This window comes from Saccopteryx bilineata, chromosome 5, assembly GCF_036850765.1.
Source record: "Saccopteryx bilineata isolate mSacBil1 chromosome 5, mSacBil1_pri_phased_curated, whole genome shotgun sequence".
Classification (NCBI taxonomy): Eukaryota; Metazoa; Chordata; class Mammalia; order Chiroptera; family Emballonuridae; genus Saccopteryx; species Saccopteryx bilineata.
In genome coordinates, this window is record NC_089494.1 from 13,341,488 (window position 1) to 13,361,638 (window position 20,151).

The following is a 20,151-nucleotide window of genomic DNA, read 5'->3' on the forward strand; positions in this document are numbered from 1 at the left end:
TTTTATGTCTTTTATGACTGTGCAGATTCAAATATTTATTCAAATATTTGCTAATCCAGGAGGATTTCCTCGGGAGGCCTGGGGGTATGGATTTAAAGGGCGTGCTGAAGGCAGAAGTCTGAATAGACTACAGGGCAGGGGGCGGCAACTCGGACTGAGGAAGTCGGTGCCAGTCATCAGAGCTGACCGTCTGTAACAAAGGTTGTACAAATTGTTTTATGCTTACCATGGCTCTTTGGTATACTTCATTTTAAAGAGGAAATTTATCTCCAGAAAAAAGAAAGAAAGAAAAAAGGAAGGAAGGAAGGAAGGAAGGAAGGAAGGAAGGAAGGAAGGAAGGAAGGAAGGAAGGAAGGAAAGAAAGAAAGAAGGAAAGAAAGAGAAAGAAGAGAGAGAGGAGGGAAGACAGACACGATGTCTGTTTTTAGATAAAATGAGTCAAGCTTCCCATAATCAGGATTTGGAAGCTCCCCAATGTCCATCAGGCTGAAAGAAACTCGGGATTGTCATGCTATTAGAGCCAATCCTAGGTGCCAAAGCAAAATAGGCCATGCTGGCCATACAGCACGAGCGTATGTAGGTCACTTACCTGTTTTGAATTCAGACAGGCTGCCTTTAGACAATTATTTTACTATGAAGCTCTGGAGAAACTCTGAATGCCCTAAATTTAAAAAAAAGGGGGGGGGGAGGGCTTGTTTTATAAAATGTAAGGAAATTGCAATCTCACCTTGAATGATGGCCTCAGTGGTTCACCTTGTGGCCCTGTGGGGGGCAGGGGGGGAGGGGGTCAGACAGGGGATCCTTGTCGCCAGCCCTCTTCCCACCCCAGTGAATTTCACTGTCCTTGGAAAACGGCGCTAACAGTGAGGCTTGAACTCAACACAGTCATTCTCCTAGTCACATTCAGTAAATAAGGTTTCGATGCAATGAAAAATAATTAGCAAAAATAGAAAGTATATGAGCCATCAGGTTTAATCCCATGTGTATTTATTGAACAGCTAGTATGACCTGGCAATGAAAGGGGACAAGTACATAGAGAGGAAGGAGAGAAAACACCCGCTGCTGGTTTTGCTTAAAACTTCCTTTTTCTTTCTTCTTTCTTTCTTTCTTTCTTTCTTTCTTTCTTTCTTTCTTTCTTTCTTTCTTTCTTTTTCTTTCTCTTTCTTTCTTTCTTTCTTTTTCTTTTTCTCTTCGCTTCTCTTCTCTTCTCTTCTCTTTCTTCCTTCCTTCCTTTCCTCCCTTCCCTTCCCTTTCTTCCTTCCTTTTCTTCTTTCTTTCTTCCTTTTCTTCCTTCCTTCCTCCTTTTTTTTAATCTCTAAAGTCCTACCCATTTTGTTTTTTATTTTTTATTTACAGCTTACATTCAGTATTGTTCTGTATTAGTTTCAGATATATAGCATAGTAATTAGACAGTCATGTACTTTAGAGTTTCCCTCCTTCCTTGATATCTTCAGTACGCACCTGGTCCACTACATAGTTATTGTGATGTTATTGACTACATTCCCTGTGCTGTGATTTACAGCGCTGTGACTATTCTGTAACCCCAATTAGTACTTCTCTGTTCCTTCATCTTTCTCACCCAGCCCCCCAGCCTTTCTCCCCCAGCCTGGCATCCCTCAGTCTGTATCTGTATCTGTGAGTCTGTTTCTGTTGTGTTTCTTAGTTTATTTTGTTTGTTAAATTCCACATGTCAGTGAAATCCTATGAGATTTGCCTTTCTCTGTCTAACATTTCATTTAGCTTAATATCCTCAAGATCAGCGATTTTCAAACTTTTTCATCTCATGGCACACATAAACTAATTATTAAAATTCTGCATCACACCAAAAAATATACTTTTTGCCAATTTGACAAAAAAATAGATATAACTTTGATTCATTCATACCAGACGGTTATTGTTATGTTAGCTATTGTCATTTTTTTTTTTTATTTGACAATCCAAGGGAAAAGAGGTCAGTGCCCCAGACTAGTCGGGTATTATATGTTTCAGAAATTCTTACAGCACACCGGTTGAAAATAGCTGGTTTAGATCCATCCATGCTGTAGCAAAAGGTGAGATTTCATTCTTTCTTCACGACCAAGTAGTAGTCCATTGTGTATATGCACCGGAGTTTTTGATCCCTCGTCTACTGATGCTTTTCTTTTCCCTGGAGCGTGTAGACCTCACTTCCCCCTCACCTCTGAGCCCCTGTGTCCTAGGAAGCTCCCCTCCTTCCTGTTCTCTGCAGATGCTCCCAGCTTCCCATGCGGGAAACTTGTGCGTGCTTAGCAGGAGCCCGGTTTGCAAAGGAGGAACCAAATCAGCCACGTCCCGCATTCGGCTTCACTGGCTGCCACTTTTAGGCTCTGACTGAGTGAAAGCATTTGCTTTTCCATAAATACATGGAACTCTCCTACCTCTTACTTGTCACAGCCTGAGAGAGCTCAGCAAGGGGTCATCAAGGCAGAAAGCTTTCTCGCCGTCTTTGGGAATATCAGTGTAAACGGTGCCATCTCACCGTTGATAGATTTACCAGTTTTTCTGCCCTACTGTAGATTTAAGGGTGTCACTTAAATTTATTTTAATTAACAGTTCTTTCATTAAGAAAGGAATAAGTTCATGTAAAAAAAGTCAAGTGTACGGTGTGTCGGTATAGTCATAGCGACCTGAATGGTCTCTCCCTTAGAATGACATCTAGGAGCCATTTCAGGCTCTGCGGGCCCTTTGGGGTCTGGGTCCTCCTTCCCTCCTCCTCCTCCTCCTCCTCCTCCTCCTCCTCCTCCTCCCCCCTTATGTCACAGCCTCCCAACCTCTAATACCAGGTGGTTCTCACCTGGGGAGGGGGCTCATCCCTGCCATCCTCTGCCTGACTCTCCCCTGGACCCTGCTCGGGGCATTGCTGGGTCTTCCCACCATTCAGGTCTCGTCACGCCCGTCCCCTCCGCAGAGGTGGCTTCCCTACAGCAGCCCTGTCGAGCGTTGCCCCGCACCCGCCTGCCATTCACGGCCGTCACTGTGTTCGGTTGGCCTGTCCCTGGTCTCCCTCCGAAGTTCCTTTACTGCTTCCTGCTGTGTTTCCTGCCTCCTCTGGAACGGAAACTCCAGCAGGGCAGGCAGGGGTCTTGACCCTCTTATTTGTGGTTGGATGCCCAGCACTCGGGGCCTGACACCCAGTAGGCACTCAGTAAATGTTGATTCAGTTGAATGAACGTTGGTTATGAGTAATAAATACCAGTTAGAAGAGTGGCCGGCTTGTGGGGGGGCGGGGTGCTACCAAGCGTGAGTTCACTTCCTCTCCCTCCCCATCCTCCTGAGAGCATTATATAGTCAAAACCAATTTAATCTGCCCTGTTCTAGCTTAACTATGTTAAGGTATCCAGTTATCCTGTGTCCAGTAAATCGTATCTGGTTGAGTACAAAGTCGTATGGGAAAGCGTCCATTCAGGTGGAATTTAAATGCCCCCTTTTGGATCTGATTTTCAGGTGGGCCTTGCCGGCAGGAGCCATGACGTGGCGATTCCCCTTCTTCCTGGTGGTCGCAGTGACTCTGCCCTCCGTGTGCCTCCAGTTCAACCCGCAGCCTCTGGAGGAGCTGGGCTCTGACATCGGGATCCAGGTCTTCAATCAGATCGCCAAGTCGCGGCCTCAGGACAACATCGTGGTGTCCCCGCACGGGATCGCGTCGGTCCTGGGCATGCTGCAGCTGGGAGCCGACGGCCGGACCAAGGCGCAGCTCACCGCGGCCATGCGCTACGGCGTGAAGGGTGGGGCGCGGGGCGCTGGGGAGTGTGGGGGGCGGGCGTGGGGGGGCTCTGGGCTCCCTGCCGGGGCGGAGGCCGGTGTGCTCCCGGGCGGAGGTGCTGTGGGGCTGGACGTTAGGAGAGCTGGGTCCTGGCCCCAGCGGGGCTTTGGGTCCGTGTCCCTGCATCTCTCAGTTTTCTCTTCTCTGAAAAGAGAACTGCCCGTCTCTCTGCCTCCATGGAGTGTGGGCCTACAGTACATTGACTGTGGATACACTTAAAATTTTTTTTTATTATTTAGAAATTAGGTTTAATGAGGTGACATTGGTCCATAAGAACACACAGGTTTCAGGTGAACATCTCCATTGCGTGTGAACTATTCATTGCGTTGTGGGCCCGTCACCCGTAGTCAGATCACTTGCCTTCACTGTATATTCGGGGCCTCTTCACTTCCTCCCGCCCCCCCCCTTGGGTAATCACGTCACAAAAAAACTAAGAACTGTATGATTTCACACGTAGGTGGGACATAAAACTGAGCCGCATGGACGCACTTTTAAAAATACCAACTGGGAAGGCGGGTGGCTGTGGCGTGGAGAGCCCCGTGGAGGAGCCTGGGAGCGGTGGGCCGCTCTGTGCCTCGACTGGGGTGGTGGACACGCGAGTCTGCCTGGGGGACAAAGTTGCATAAAGACACACACACAGCTTGACCTGTGGTGGCGCAGTGGATAAAGCGTTGACCTGGAAATGCTGAGGTCGCCGGTTCGAAACCCTGGGCTTGCCTGGTCAAGGCACATATGGGAGTTGATGCTTCTAGCTCCTCCCCCTTCTCTCTCTCTGTCTCTCTCTCCTTCTCTGTCTCTCTCCTCTCTAAAAATGAATAAATAAATTTAAAAAAAATTAAAAAAAAAAAAAAAAGAACACACACACAGGCCCTGGCCGGTTGGCTCAGTGGTAGAGCGTCGGCCTGGTGTGCAGGAGTCCCAGGTTCAATTCCTGGCCAGGGCACACAGGAGAAGCGCCCATCTGCTTCTCCACCCCTCCACCCCTCCTTCCTCTCTGTCTCTCTCTTCCCCTCCCGCAGCCAAGGCTCCATTGGAGCAAAGATGGCCCGGGCGCTGGGGATGGCTCCTTGGCCTCTGCCCCAGGCGCTACAGTGGCTCTGGTCTCGGCAGAGCAACACCCCTGGAGGGACAGAGCATTGCCCCCTGGTGGGCAGAGCGTCGCCCCCTGGTGGGTGTGCCGGGTGGATCCCGGTCGGGCGCATGCGGGAGTCTGTCTGACTGTCTCTCCCCGTTTCCAGCTTCAGAAAAATACAAAAAAAAAAAAAAAAAAAAAGACACACACACACACACACACACACACACCCCACAGGCACGTGCAATCTGAATGAGCTCTGGGGATTGCCCCAGTAGCAATTTCCTGGTGGTGGCACTGTCCTGTGGTCATACATAATGTCACCAATGGGAGAAACTGGGTGAAAGGTACATGGGACTACCCAATACACCATTTTGCAACTTCCTGTGAAGCTGTAATTATTGCAAAATAAAGGCTTATCAAAAAAAACAAACACCTTTTTAAAGTAAGGCCCAATGGAAAAGGCTGTTTTCTTGAAAGAAACCCGTTTTTAATGAGCCATTTCCACCTGACCCGAGCGCATCCGGGTTCCAGCACAGCGGTTTGTGCCTTAGCTGCTGTTTCCCCACCCAGTGCCACCGTTCCCCTCCCCTCCCCCCGCCTCCGCCGCGGGGCCGGGGACAGGGCCGCAGAGCTGGCCCCGGAGGCCGTCAGGGCTCTGTGACCTTGAGCCGGTCAGTTCCCACCTCTAGGCTTTAGTTACTTAATTGGAAAATGAGGGACTTCTCCTACCCGCATTCCCCCACTTCCACTGGCCGTGACATTCTAGGACTCTTGACTGCGTTGACACCTTCAGCTGGAGAGGAAGATGAGGGAGGAGAGGGCTTGTGCCCCTCAGGCACTGTTGGCGGGGGTCTCAGCGAGGCCCCTGAGCCGCCAGTACCGAGGGCGCCCCACCCCCAGTGCTGGTGACAGGCGTTCGAGTCTTGCAGGCGTTCGCAGTTCGCTCACCTGTGGGAAGCAGGGAAGACTGACCCTTGGAACACGCTCTGCTGCCCCTCGCTTGTATGTTTGGAAACCCTTGGTGTTTCATACCTTCCCAGTGAGTCACTGCTAGAATCTAGGGCCTTTCCTGCGGCCACCTGTCAGCCAGCCCACCTCCCACGCAGGAACTGGATTGGGGGTTTTCTTTCGAAGCTGAGCCGTGCTGAATTTAAGCAGCATTTCTAAAGTTTTGATGATCTGGGCCTGTTGGCAACACTCCCCCACCGCACCCTTTCTTCCCCCCAAACTGCTGCGACTTCCCTTGACGGGACACACCACTCGCTCCACCGGAACCCAAGCGGTGGCCCAGGCCCTCCTCCCAGCCCAGCCTCTGGGGGCTCACACTAGTGATGTTCCCACTGGGGATGGAGGCAGGACAGTGTGGGCAGAGCAGATTTTCTCAGCAGGAGCGCAGGGCGTGTGGCCGAAAGGGACAGGCCTGGGACTTGGCCTCTGAAGTTGGCTGTCCCCTGACTTACAAATGGGCCTGCCCCACAGCACGGTGTGAGGGGTGGAGCCAGGGGTGGCGTCTGAGAGACCTGAGAGAGGCCTAGGGAGCCTGGAGTCCCGGCCCCGCCCCTGGTTAAAGGGTCCCAAGAAGAAACCCTCTCAGAGTGACAGTCAACTCGGCAGAAGGCCATCGAGGTCCCTCTCCAGGGGCTTTTAGGACAGGGTCCTTTTGCAAGGGGAATAAGAGGGGCCTGTAATACAAGCTCTCTACAGGAACGCATTTCATCCTCGTGGCTGATTTCCCTCCTTCCCATGGGCTGAAAGGAAATGGAGCGTGCACGAGTGGCTCTTGTGACATAAAGCTTATATTGCCATAAAATTAACCCCCTTCCTTTTTGAGTCTGATATCAGGTAAAAGTCACATTGCTCTTGGATGGTGGCACCGTGGCTATTTTTTATAGTCGTTGGAATGCTTATTCTATTCATTTTTTTTTTCTTTCCAAACTACAAAAAAGGGAATCACATTTTCAGTCTTGGGCAGGAAGGGAAACAGCAGCCAGGATTGTTAAGGGAGAAAGAAAACGGGGTTGGTAAGACTGCATCCATGCATCCCTCCGTGGCCCCGTAACGGAGGAGCCTGCCAACCTTCTTGTTGACCTGGTACCAAGACAGTGCCCCGGGGAGTGAGGGCCACATGGGGAGGTGCTGAGAATACCTCAAATGAGCCTGATTTGACGCTCAAACTGTAACCGATTTTTAAGACCTGTGAATAGTTGTACTTTATTTTAACCTCTGTTTTCTTAACACAAGGACACTGAGACAGCAGAAGACACCATCTCTCGCTGCTCATGTCGTCTGGTTGGTCCTGTTGTTATTCACCAGAACAGAGCTGATACTCTGAAAAATAACTTTCCGAAGTTCTCGTGGAAACATTGCTGCATTTTCTCTTTGCCCCTTGTAGGAGTTGGTAAAACGCTAAAGAAGATCAACAAGGCCATCGTCTCCAAGAAGAACAAAGATATTGTGACGGTGGCTAACGCCATGTTTGTGAAGAACGGCTCCAAAATCGAAGTGCCTTTTGTCACGAGGAACAAAGATGTGTTTCAGTGCGAAGTCCAGAACGTGAACTTTAAGGATCCGGCCTCCGCCTGTGATGTCATCAACGCGTGGGTTAGAAACGAAACCCAGGGTGAGTGGGCGTGGCTGCCCGGGCAGTATTTCGGACACGCTGACACTTTGTGAATGAAAACGTGAGTTAGACCCTGAGGTTCCAGCGTGGGTCTGCAAGTCCGGCGGCCCTGGCCTTTTGTTGTGAAAGGCCAGGGCCCCGCTGACCGGTGTGGCTCTTCTTTCTGAGCAGACCCCACGGCTCGATCTGCCTTCCTTCTCTGTCCGTGCCACTACTCGTGTCCCTTGGCACGGGCAGCAGAGCGGAATACAGCCCCACAGAGCCTCTTCCTTCCTCGCTGCATCTGGTCCCGAGCCCGAGCCCACCGGCCGTTGTCTGTTTTGCAAGTCTCTCTGCTCATTCCTTCCTGCTTTAGTCTCTGTGGTCTCCTCTGCCCAGAGTGTCCTTCTCGGCCTGTAAGGCTCAGGACTGATCTCTCTCGCCTTTCCTGCCTCTTGCTTCTGGCCCCTCGGGCAGTAGGTGTCCCCTCTCCAGCTACACTGGGCCTGTGGCCGTGCCTCTCCTGTGCCCCTTCCTTGTAGCCCTGGCCACACTGCATAACGATTCCTGGTTTCCTGGTGTCTCTTCTCCTGGGAAGCTGAGCAGGTGGCTCACGTCAGCATTTTAAAGCTGTGAGTTTGTAAACTGGAGGTCCGGGTGCAAAGATCCAGGAGGAGGGGTAGGCCCAGAGCACGAGAGGACAGTCGAGTCTGGACCTGTAGCTTTGGGAGCCATTCTTCCTAGAAGCGAGAGTTGAGAGCACAGGATGGGAGGAGAAAAGAGACTCGTAGGGAGGAGCAGCTCAGAGACAAAATATGGGGAAACTGAGGCTTTCGGGTCGCGTTCCTCAAGGTGTGGTTCCTGACGCACCTGCGTGACGATCGCCCGGGATGTGTGTTTAGAATGTAGATCCCTGGGCCCCAAGCTGCTGAATCAGGATCTCCGAGGGAGGGGCCTGACATTCGGCATTAAAACAAGTTCTTCCTTCGTCTGCCTCCACCACCCCTCACCAGACTTACCTACGGGAATGTGTGAGAGCCACTCCAGGGGCTAGTGCAGAGAGGGCCAAGCAGTGCTCCGGAGGGTGGAGGAGAGCCAGGCTGGGCTGGGAAGCTCGTGGCACCCCTCTCAACAGCACCCTGGACAGTGCAGCCATGAAACCACCAGGAGACCAACCAACGCAAAGGGTGTAGAGGTGTTGCCGAGCCTGTGGTTCTAAGAACAGCGGTAGGAAGCTGATGGCACCGAGACGCTCGCTGGCTGTGTGCCTGGCGTGTCACTGCGCCCTCCCAGCCTTCTGCTGCGCTGCATAATGTTGAATCACATTAGTATACCACGGACAGCTTTCAAACCGCGTGAATGTGCATCCTCACCGTCAGCTGCCTACTGCATCCCCGGGGATCCGGCAGCAATGAGACGCAGCTCTGTCGCTTTCTTTAGCAGATATCTTTAATACTCTCTTTATTGCCCTGAAATGAAATTTATAGCCAATATAACCTGCATTTATATTTTTGAAATGAATATATATTGGCCCTGGCCGGTTGGCTCAGTGGTAGAGCATCGGCCTGGAGTGCGGGAGTCCCGGGTTCAATTCCCGGCCAGGGCACACAGGAGAAGCGCCCATCTGCTTCTCCACCCCTCCCCCTCTCCTTCCTCTCTGTCTTTCTCTTCTCCTCCGGCAGCCAAGGCTCCATTGGAGCAGAGTTTGCCCAGGCGCTGAGGATGGCTCTGTGGCCTCTGCCTCAGGTGCTAGAATGGCTCTGGTTGCAAAAGAGCAATGCCTCAGATGGGCAGAGCATCACCCCCTGGTGGGCATGCCGGGTGGATCCCGGTCGGGCACATGTGGGAGTCTGTCTGACTGCCTCCCCGTTTCCAACTTCAGGAAAAAAAAAAAAAGAAATGAATACATATGATGCCAAACTGTAATAGAAGAAACAACAAAAGTCATCTGTGTATGTATGTCGTTCAGTGGGCAGACCCCTGGGTACCAACCAAGACAAGGATTTGTATGTGTGACACGGAAACCGCAGCTACATTACCGTGGTTTCTGAAAATTGTGGTGGCACAAAATTCTTGGTACATTTCCAAATAAGTATCGTCTCTACTTGATTTGCATGGTCTCTCACATTCCTGGCAAATTTGGTGCGCATTAAAAGCAGGTCCCTCCAAAAGATACATGCGTTTACATGAGAAAGAGTAAGGCTCTGGGCTCAGATAATGATAAGCAGATTTCTCGCCCACATGAATATCCAGCAGGTGTTTAAAGTTACGCAGGAAGAGAACACTTCTTCATTGTTTTGGTACTGTTTTGAATGTTTAGGACATGTCACATCTCTAGCCATTGTCCATTCAACCAGAAACACTCCCCCAAATTTCCAGACAGCCCTTTAGGGTGAACTGGCCCACTAAGAAGTACTTGCATATGTAAAGGGTCTCAGAAGGACTCTGGAGATTAAACAGTCTCTGTGTGAAGACTGCCAAGTTCGTTCCGGAGAGGTGGCAGCTTCTGCCCTGCAGAGTGGGAGAACCAGCACAGAGGCCCTTTGCAGGGTACCAGGGCTGTGGGGTGGCCCCTTGGGGCTGCCCTGCCCACCTCTCTGCAGCCTCACTTCCTCTCCCATCACGCACCCCCAACATGCGTGTCCTGCTACCTGGTATACTTCCCTTCCCCTTGTTAATGTCCATTCAACTCCACACTGTCATGTGAATAGCGTAATAGTGACAAGTGCACGTTCTGAGTTGGAATCTCAGTTCTTCCATTTAAATAAATTTCGGCCAGTTATTTAACCTCCCTGTGCCTCAGTGTCCTCATCTGTAAAGTGGAAATATCATAGTGATACTACTGGAATAGTTACAACAACATTAAGGCTGTTGTGGGGATAAAAAAATAATACACGTGTTCAAGTGTGAGCTGTTTTTATAGCCACTAGCTCAGGTAATGCTTCCTCAGGGAACCGTCCGTCCCTGGCTGCCCTCGCCGACCGGGTCAGGCCCCCCTTACTTGCCCGCACACCTTGAGTACTTCCACTTCAAGGTAGTTATTCCATCTGCAGTTTCACACTTTCCCGAGTCATTTATGTCCATCTCCGCCCTGTGGATCCACGGCTCTTTGAGGGCAGGGCTCATTGCTTTGTTTTGTTTTGTTTTAATCTAAAAGAGTGCGCGGAACCTGATAGGTCGGCATCTGAGGATGGACGGGTAGGTGGGCGGTGACTTGTGGGCGGGCACCTGGATGGAGGCCTGTCTGTGGCCAGTATTGAGGGCGGGCGCCCCGTGTGTGCCTCCTTGCCTCTATTGTTTGCATTTCTTACCTTTCTCTCTTTATCCTTTTTATTTTTTCACACCGCTTTATAATATCTTAGTCCCACCCGTAGCCATCCAAGGTTTTATTTATCTTAGCGAAAGAAGGCTGAGGAGGTTTCTTCAGACCCTTAGTGAGGGCTGACTACGGGTTGAACACAGAGCGAGCTGGGATTTTAAGGAATGAGTGACAGGGCCCTTGTTCTTGCACCATTCGTGGCTCAGCTGGAGGAGACGCACACGTTAAATTTGTCTAGAATAAAATACCTTGGTGTCTGGGTGCTGCTGAGCACTGGGCTTTATGCAGACTTCCAGGAGATGGGTGGAAGGGTCAGAAAGGTGTACAGAAGAGGGACCACTGAGTGATGTCTTAAAGGCAGGTAGGGGTTGGACTGGGTGATGTTCCCAGCAAAGACAAGAAACATTCGCTATGAATGAAGGAACCAACTCTAAGGAGCTTGCTGTCGCTGGAGCACAGAGTTCCAACTTCCTCCCACAGTCTGTTGGCAGGGGCGGGCCTTGTGTTGAAGAATGGCTGTGTAAAGCCAGCGTCTTTTCCTTCAGATCTTGAGGGAAGGGGGTGTTGGTGCCCCCTAGTGGGAGTAAGGAGTCATGAAACTGTCTTGAGTACACTGTGGTCAGAGAAACCTCTAAATGGGCTTCTCTGTCATAATTTATTTAAACATATGTTTATTGTACATCAGAATGTTCTTGGGCTCCATTATAAAGGATTTAAATCTCTCTTTATCTCTCTACTAAATTAGAAATTATTCTTCTTTAGAAACCATTGGTTTTACCCTTACCATTTAATACATTATCATTGGCATTTATATTCACTCTTTAAAAAAAAAAAAATATATATATATATATATATATATATATATATACACACACACACACACACACACACACATACATACATACTTGGGACTAGGTATTAGTAATCTCTCTTAAACACACACACACACACACACACACACACACACAACTGACTCTTCAAATACGAAGCAAAGGAAACCTCAGTGAAAAACCGAAGTGACAATCAAGCACAGGTGGCATTTTGAAGGATGTTTGTGACTTCACTAGAGCATCTCAGAACAATGGTGGTTTCTCCTTCCTTCCCGACACAAACAAGGGGGACCATCCCGATGTCATGTGAAGAGCATTTTCCTTCAAAGTTGGGAGTCCCAGGACAGACCTGATTTCTTCTCATCTCTGTAATGCTGGCACCTAGCTGGACCCCTGACCCATAAATAGAGACACCAATTTTAACTTCAACTCTCTTCCTTAACCACGGATCAACATTTCTATGATCTTAAGAGCCATGAAACATTTACTTTGATGACATTGCACAGGATAGAGTGTGCCTTTATTTTGACTGGGATTAAATCAGCTCAGGGGTTAAGAGCGTACGACTACTTATCTTGTGTTTGACCACAACCCCTCACGGGTCCTCACACATGTCAGTTAATTAGCAGAAATATGGAAATTAAATAAAGCTTATTTGGATGATTAAAATGTTCTCATGTGTGGGGCTTCAGAGAAAGAAGCCCCGTGTGTAAAAGAAGTCCTTGATGAAAAATTTGGTAATCATTACATAGACGAGATCTAAAGTCTTTCCTGGTCTCTGATTTTTAAGCCGTGTTCAGCTTTAATTTTTAGTGAGGAAAAGAATTAGGAAGTATGGAAGGGTGTTGTAAAACATTGCTTTTAAAAGCCTTTTAAGAATTCTTTTGATTTTTTTCATGCTACCTGATCCCGCCGCTGCCTCTGTCCTGAGGTGGACGCCAGTCCTGAGCTTGTCCCTTGTTTGTTCTGTGACCCCCCAGGGAAGATCGACAGCCTGCTCTCCCCAGACGTCATCGACGGCGGGCTCACCAGAATGGTCCTGGTCAACGCCCTGTACTTCAAGGGTTTGTGGAAGTCGCGGTTCCGACCCGAGAACACAAAGAAACGTCCGTTTGTGGCAGCTGACGGGAAGTCCTACCAAGTTCCCATGCTCGCTCAGCTCTCCCTGTTCCGGAGCGGTGAGTTCACACGTGTGACCGTTTGGGAGTGGAGTGTGCCGGCCACAGAGAGGCCCCGGAGTGCTTTCACTGAGTTCAAAAGCCATCCTGCCTTTAAAAAAAAAAACTGTTTAAAGAGCAGAGGAGCAGAGGGCAGAATTTGTTTTTAAAAGCTCACGGTAGTCTTTGTATTATCTGCAAAGGTCATGTAGTTTGAAAAAGACCGCAAAGAATTCCAGAAATACGTAGGTGTGTTTGTGCATCAGTCTGTTTCCAGATTCCACTCTCCTTGGAGCTTCTAGCTCATACCTACCTACGCATTTACTTCTCCATTTGGTTGTCTGGTGAGCTCCAGTTCCACAGATCCCTGCACAGTTGCCCTCAGCCCTGTAGTCCCCTCTGCCCAGTGTTCCTGGGCTCAGCAAGTGGCGTCAGTAGACACCCAGCAGCTTAATCCACACCTCCTTCCCCATCCACGCTCCGCTCCCCACACTCCCGTGGCTCCAGCCTGAACACAGACCAGAGGCAGCGGAGCTCTGAGTTCTGTGTTTCTTTACATATCTATTTCAATATCTTCCGAAAGCATAGCCCGAGTGGTTCCTTAAGGGCTCAGGAAATGCATCAGGTTACTTGTGGTAGAAGGTAATTAGAAGGACATTCATCTCTTTGGGCTCTCCTGATATGACGTATTAAAAACATTCCCTCTGATCTTACATGCTGATAAGAGTCCTTAGCATTCCATCGAGCCTGCTGATTACTTCCTCCCTGACAGGACTTAAAATAGGGACGGGGGTATTTTAGGGAGCTTTCCGGAAACGGGCGCGTCCCCGGAGTGCCGCCCACAGAACACTCTGAGTCTTCTCTCTATTTTTCCTATTTGATTCTCTGCTTTTTATTTCTCATGGAAGGCTCTGTTGATCACCATCCATCTAAGAGAAAAGGCTGCTTTCCCCCCTTCTCCAGTCTTCCCTTTCTTTTGAGAAGGAACAAGCCTCCTTCGTTCATGTTGTAACACACTCTAGAAATTATCCTCATTAAAGAAACAGTCGGTCTGCTTCCAGAAGATAAAGATTGCAGGGCCTCGGCGGGACACTTCAGAGGACAGCAGTCTGGGACGGTGACAGGCTCCCTGCCCTGACCCCAGGTTCCCAGATGCCCTTCTCTTTTGTGACTCATTCCACCCAGGAGTGGAGCTCGACCCAGGGTGCTGTGCTTTCTTTCTCGTGGTGGGTCTCTTCTGTCTTTCAACGGCTGGAACAGCGACCGCAGGCTCCAGACAGGAGGTGTTTTACAAAGCTGCTGCCGACCGGAGATGAAAATGTTTGCTTCGTGCGGCTCCTGTGCGGACCACTGTGCATATATGTTCTCGTTTAATTTCCACAGCTCTGTAAGGGAGGCGGTGTTACACCCCATTGTACAGATCAGCAAACTAAGACGTGGAGTTGAGGAATTTGCCCAAGACCCCCCAGCCAGTGTGCGTCAGGGCCAGGGTTGGAATCCAGGCCCTGTGATAACTCAGAGATCGCATCTTTGGCCCTGGCACTTGCCCAGTATGAGACGAGGCTGTGAAAGCAGCACGTGTCAGTGACCGGGTGGGAGGAGGGGACAGGTGCTGTTTTGTCTTCTGGCTTCTCCAGCCACTGAGTCCAGATAAGCGTGGAAGGGGGATGTTCTGAGGCATCCTAGCTGACGTTTGTCATCAGCTCCTGTCATATGCAGAAGTGGGCCAGGGAGAAGTGAGTTACCAGCCGGACCGAAGTGAGTGGATGCCAAACGGTTAGTGGAAAATGTCTCCAATGGAGGCTGGATTCACTGGTGGAAATGTCAGCCCCTCCCCCTTCTTCCCGGAGGCACGCACTCAACTCCTAAGTTTTTATTATTCATGACCTCAATCCTTATCTGAACATTAAGCACTTCTAGAAGTGCTTAATGAATGCCTCCAGGTTCTTATTTCATGCCCTAGAGAAATCATTTATTAACTACTTCCCAAATTTCAGTTTTTAAAAATTAGCTCTGCCTGAGTAGGGGACTAATGTTTTCTTTGAGGATTAAAGGGCTTATAGGGAAGTGGTTTCTTTTTTTTTTTTTTTTCCCCTCACTTTCCCATTGATTTTTAGTTTCTGCTGAGACCATTGGATTAAGCAGGGTAAAGTAGAGACGAAGGAGCCAATATCCGAATCATAGGTGCCCCAAGACAGACCGGGCTACAGTGAATGTTCACACGCAGCGAGTGCCCACACCTCTCTCCTGAGCGGAACCTGCAGTGTCATCCTGCAGTGGTCAGCCGTTCTGATTGCTTCACTGGAACTGCTGGTTTTTCATTCACCTCGTTAATTTTTATGACTCTCTCGTTACCTGCTGAATGGAATGGTTTCACAGGATCCCTGGGCGTGCTGTGTCGGAGACTCTCTTCCCAGGGAGTTGGTAGCTTCTCTGGGCCCCATCCCCACCAGGGCCCATGAAAACCACACTCTTCCTCACTCTAGTCAGCGGTGCTCTGGTGTGCTGGTCACTTGCTAAGTGTCTTGAATATTTTATTTACGTGCAATAAAAGGGTTCCCAGGTCAAATTACAATAGTTTGGGAAACCTGGGGATAACTAGAGTTGAACAGTTTTCTGCAGAATGTCTCAGAGCCTTTAAAATATGGCTGTTATGCCTGACCAGGTGGTAGCGCAATCATTAGAGCATGGACTGTGACACAGTGGACCCAGGCTTGAAACCCCAAGGTCACCAGCTTGAGTACAGACTCGCTGGCTTGAGCGCGAGGTCACTGGCTTAAAGCCCAAGGTCGCTGGCTTGAGCAAGGGGTCACTCGTTCTGCTATGTCCCCCCCTCCCCCTTCATCAAGGCACATATGAGAAAGCAATTAATGAACTAAGGTGCCACAACGAAGAATTGATGCTTCTTATCTCTCTGCCTTTCTGTCTGTTCCCATCTGTCTTTCTCTCTGACTCATCTCTGTCTCTGTCAAAAAAATAAATACATAAATAAAATATTGCTGTTATAATCTGCAAGAAGGGTCAAGGGCCCAGTGCTTCCTGGACTTACTGGGATGTGGAACCAATCTGTATACTGAGCATCTTGCAAGCTGTGTATTTTCTGGGTTTTTATTAGTAAGCACAAGTAGCGTGATGTATCTAAGAGCCCTAATGGGAGTTACCCGAATGAACGAAGAGGGAGTCAGAGCAGGGAAGTGGGAAGCTGGTCTTTGGCATTAGACGTATTGAGTCCGAGTCCTGATGTTCCGCGTCTCAGCCATGTGTCCCTTGACAAATTACGTAATTTCCCTAATTGTAGCTTCCCCGAAAGCAACATAGACTGCTTATCCCTCTCTCGTGGGGCACCACAGAGTCTAAATGTGTTGACGTGGATGGTATGGGCCTGGCTAGAGTGGGCCGAAAGAGTGGAAGCTTTTTATCCCCTTCCTCCCTACTCTTCAACATGCCACATAGGCTTGGCCAGAGGACTCCTCCTAAGGCAGTTCCATTCGTTCCTTTATTCCTGTGAGAAGGGTTAACTTCCTGCAAAGCTCTGTGCTCTAAATGCCTTATGACCTAGTTAAAATCACCTGAACAGAATGGATGTGATTTCAGGACCAAAGGCATTCTGCTAAGACATGTCTAGACGGAAGGAAGGGAATTCTCTACCCGGGAAGGAAGAAATAATTGTCCTTACCTTTGTCTCTTGAAGAAAGCTATTTTGTGAAAAGGGAAGAAGTTCTTAAACTGCATAGCTCCCTTCCTTGAAGCTGCCCTGGCACTCAGCAATCCCTCCTGCCACCTCTGGAAGTCATCAAGGACACGCTGAGCCTGACCTGTGGTGGCGCAGTGGATAAAGCCTCGACCTAGAATGCTGAGGTTGCCGGTTCAAAACCCTGGGCTTGCCCGGTCAAGGCACATATGGGAGTTGAAGCTTCCTGCTCCTCCCTTCCCTCTCTCCTCTCTCTCTATCCTCTAAAATGAATAAATAAATAAAAATTTAAAAAAAAAAAAAAGGACACGCTGAACCTGCCTCTGATTTCTTTAGGGTCGGCAAGCACCCCCAATGGCTTGTGGTACAACTTCATCGAGCTGCCCTACCACGGGGAGAGCATCAGCATGCTGATCGCACTGCCGAGCGAGAGCTCCACCCCACTCTCGGCCGTCATCCCGCACATCAGCACCAAGACCGTGGACAGCTGGACCAGCATGATGGTGCCCAAGAGGGTGCAGGTGGTCCTGCCCAAGTAAGTGGCCTCCTGTCCCCACAGGGGGTGCTCAGTCCTTGACGGCGGTTGTGCCGGATACCAGACAACACGAGGCTAAGATCTGGCTCATTGTGAAGCCCGTTTTATTGTACAGAAGTTGTTGCAGGGCAGGAATACAAACAAGGCTTTTTGTGAGTTTGTCATCGTCCCCGTGTCTCTGACGTGGCCAGTTACTGACGGAGGAGAAGGAGAGAAGGCAGCGGCCTCACAGCCGCCACAAAAACCACAAGCTCCTAACGTATCTCATTCTGTTCAAAAGTCTGAAAAACGCAAGCACGGCATCCTGTTAGTCTGATGAAATTCCAAAGTTTGGTAGTGGTCTGTGTCCTGAGAGGGAGCTTCACGGTAGTCGTTTAAGTCTTAGCTGAAAGTCCCTGAAGACTGAGGTCCAGAACCAGGCGGTAAGGAAATATTTTGAAACCACCAGGCAGAACTCGTACCTAACTATCTGCGGAAGTTTTTGGTCATACCCTGAAAGTAGAAGATGGGCGGAATTTGAGCTGTTAAGATTTGAGTCCAAGGGAAGAGTAATCCCAGGTTCTGTCTGAATCCTAAATATCTGAACAGGTTAGATCTGTGAAAGAGGCAGTGATGTCCCCTTTCTATGAGCTTTTTAACATTAGTGTTCTGCCTATCTCTAGGGCTTTTAACCACCCAGACCTCGGGGGGCAGGGGGGACCTTACAGTTTTCCCTTTTCAATCACCGAGTTTAGAAATCAGAGAAGTACATTGATAATAAGTATTAGTAATCCTCCCAAGATTAATTTTTGTTATAAAATAAGCCTTCACACAGGCAAAGCTTGGGATAAATGAATAAGATGCTGATATTGTAGGCAAATTATAATTAGAATGGTAGGTTACCGTCCCGGCCCATCTGTGATGAGAATCTGTTCGCCTGGCCTGTTGTTTGTCCCACAGGATGTGATCAAATCCGCTCAGACATCTTCAGACATCTTCTGATGATACAATGAGTAGCCGACATATGTATGGTTATAAGGCCGGAGAGCCCACACATATCCAAGAAGTCTGTGTGACGCCCAAATACAGTATTCATGACACCTGTTCCAATGCTTGTTCTCATGTGAACAGGACGATGCTTTCAGAATCCCACCAGGAACTAGCAGGAACGCATCTCCTCTCTCTTGGCCATCCCCAATCCCAATAAGGATGATGGTTCTTAAAGCATCCAAGGTGATGGCTCTTTGATTGGACGTGGGGAAGAACTAACTGTAGATATTGCCGAGTGTAGACACTCCTCAACACCTGCATCTCCCCATCAGCGCAAGAGGTGGTGCGAATATGGCTCTTCCTGAGAATGGATTAGGGTGCCTGTTGCACACGAGGGGCGAGAGCGCCCCTGCTGGCGACTACCGTATGTGCTGCTAATACCAGCGGAGGGTTTGAGGGATGTTCTCTGCTTACCTTGGGACCAAACGTCACAGTACAATTTAGGGTGACTGGTGTTCAGAGCGTGCTTAGGAAAGAATCTGTAAGCAGTTTTTCCACCGGCACGGATCATGTCGTTTACAGTGTGATGGTTTTACCCCCGTTTTCTCTTCCACACCAGGTTCACAGCCATTGCACAGACAGACCTGAAGGAGCCGCTGAAAGCTCTTGGCATCACCGAGATGTTTGACCCATCAAGGGCAAATTTTGCAAAAATAACAAGTATGTTCAGTTTAAAACTTATTCTTGTATGTTCAGTTTGAAACTTACTCTTGAAGACTGTTACAAACTGAGTCTCCGATTTATTTATTTATTTATTTATTTATTTATTTATTAGAAAGAAAAGGTCAAACTTACAAATGTGTGGCCCTGAAGCTCTGCAAGGTTTAATGTGCTGCATCAGCCAGTGATACGATCGGCCCTTCCTCGCGTCAGTGAGCGCAGCCAGCCTTCCCCGCCTCTCACAGGCGCGTTTCCTGCGCGGCCCAAGTGGCTCCGTGCAGCTAAAGAACCATTTTGTGTGCTGTCTCTGTTAGCTAAGATGTTGGCTCTTAGTTTTAGATTCTTTTCTTCTTTCAAATGCACACTTTTCCCCCTGTGTTTGAAAAACCAAGACATTTTGGGCTCTCAAACACTTGCTTATGTCCACCACACAACAGCAGGCGTGCACAATAGCCAGACACGTATTCTGGAATCTCATGCCCATTAATCTGAAATGATATAAATTCAAAAGAGCCTAATTAGAATTTTTCTTTGCCAAGGCTTCTAAGACACAGCTGGTATGCTATCCCTTCTTTTGCCCATAAAGGGGCCTTTTCCTGGAGCTGGGTTTGAGTGGTTAGTCCTTTGCTATTGTTGTTTTAACTTGGAGCATAGCCACCTCCTCCCAAAGGAAAGTCATGACTTGAACATTATTTTCACCCCCTTTTGTACGTTTCCTCTTGAATGAGCAGGAATCAGTTCAGCAGCAGCCTCAGCTGCCTGCTAGTGAACCCTTGAGCACCTGTGTTGGGAATAAACTTGGCTCCCCTGGTGAAATTGCGCTCCACGGGTATTCTGACGGTCTCATCCTGTTAGTCGAGTGCTTGTCCCCACCCAGTGACGTTAGTATCACCCGGGAGCTTGTTTGCAATGCACGATATTGGGTCCAACCCAGACGTCCTGAATCAGAATCTTTACCAGATTCCTCAGCCCGGTAACATGTGGGAAGTGCTGGGGTTTTTTTTGTTTGGTTTTTTTTTGTTTGTTTGTTTGTTTGTTTTTTCATTTTTTCATTTTTCTGAAGCTGGAAACGGGGAGAGACAGTCAGACAGACTCCCGCCTGCGCCCGACCGGGATCCACCCGGCACGCCCACCAGGGGCGATGCTCTGCCCACCAGGGGGCGATGCTCTGCCCATCCTGGGCGTCGCCATATTGCGACCAGAGCCACTCTAGCGCCTGAGGCAGAGGCCACAGAGCCATCCCCAGCGCCCGGGCCATCTTTGCTCCAATGGAGCCTTGGCTGCGGGAGGGGAAGAGAGAGACAGAGAGGAAAGCGCGGCGGAGGGGTGGAGAAGCCAATGGGCGCTTCTCCTGTGTGCCCTGGCCGGGAATCGAACCCGGGTCCTCCGCACGCTAGGCCGACGCTCTACCGCTGAGCCAACCGGCCAGGGCGGAAGTGCTGTTTTAACCTGCACTTTCCCCTTCACGGTCCTCC

At 49.4% G+C, this 20,151-nt stretch overlaps 1 protein-coding gene and 1 non-coding gene across 3 annotated transcripts in view; both read left to right on the top strand.

Annotated features, from left to right (window-relative positions):
• SERPINE2 (serpin family E member 2) overlaps positions 1 to 20,151 on the top strand; it is a 60,437-nt gene that overhangs the window by 34,946 nt on the left and 5,340 nt on the right. For both annotated transcript variants that reach the window (XM_066280910.1, XM_066280908.1), the window contains exons 2-6: positions 3,463 to 3,743; positions 7,249 to 7,476; positions 12,585 to 12,782; positions 16,789 to 16,987; positions 18,576 to 18,676. In XM_066280910.1, coding sequence (XP_066137007.1) covers positions 3,485 to 3,743; positions 7,249 to 7,476; positions 12,585 to 12,782; positions 16,789 to 16,987; positions 18,576 to 18,676 — 985 coding nt within the window. In that variant the 5' untranslated portion in view covers positions 3,463 to 3,484. The remainder of the gene's footprint in view (positions 1 to 3,462; positions 3,744 to 7,248; positions 7,477 to 12,584; positions 12,783 to 16,788; positions 16,988 to 18,575; positions 18,677 to 20,151) is intronic.
• Positions 8,986 to 9,061, top strand: TRNAS-GGA (transfer RNA serine (anticodon GGA)). Its single transcript has one exon. It is a non-coding gene; the product is annotated as a tRNA-Ser (tRNA).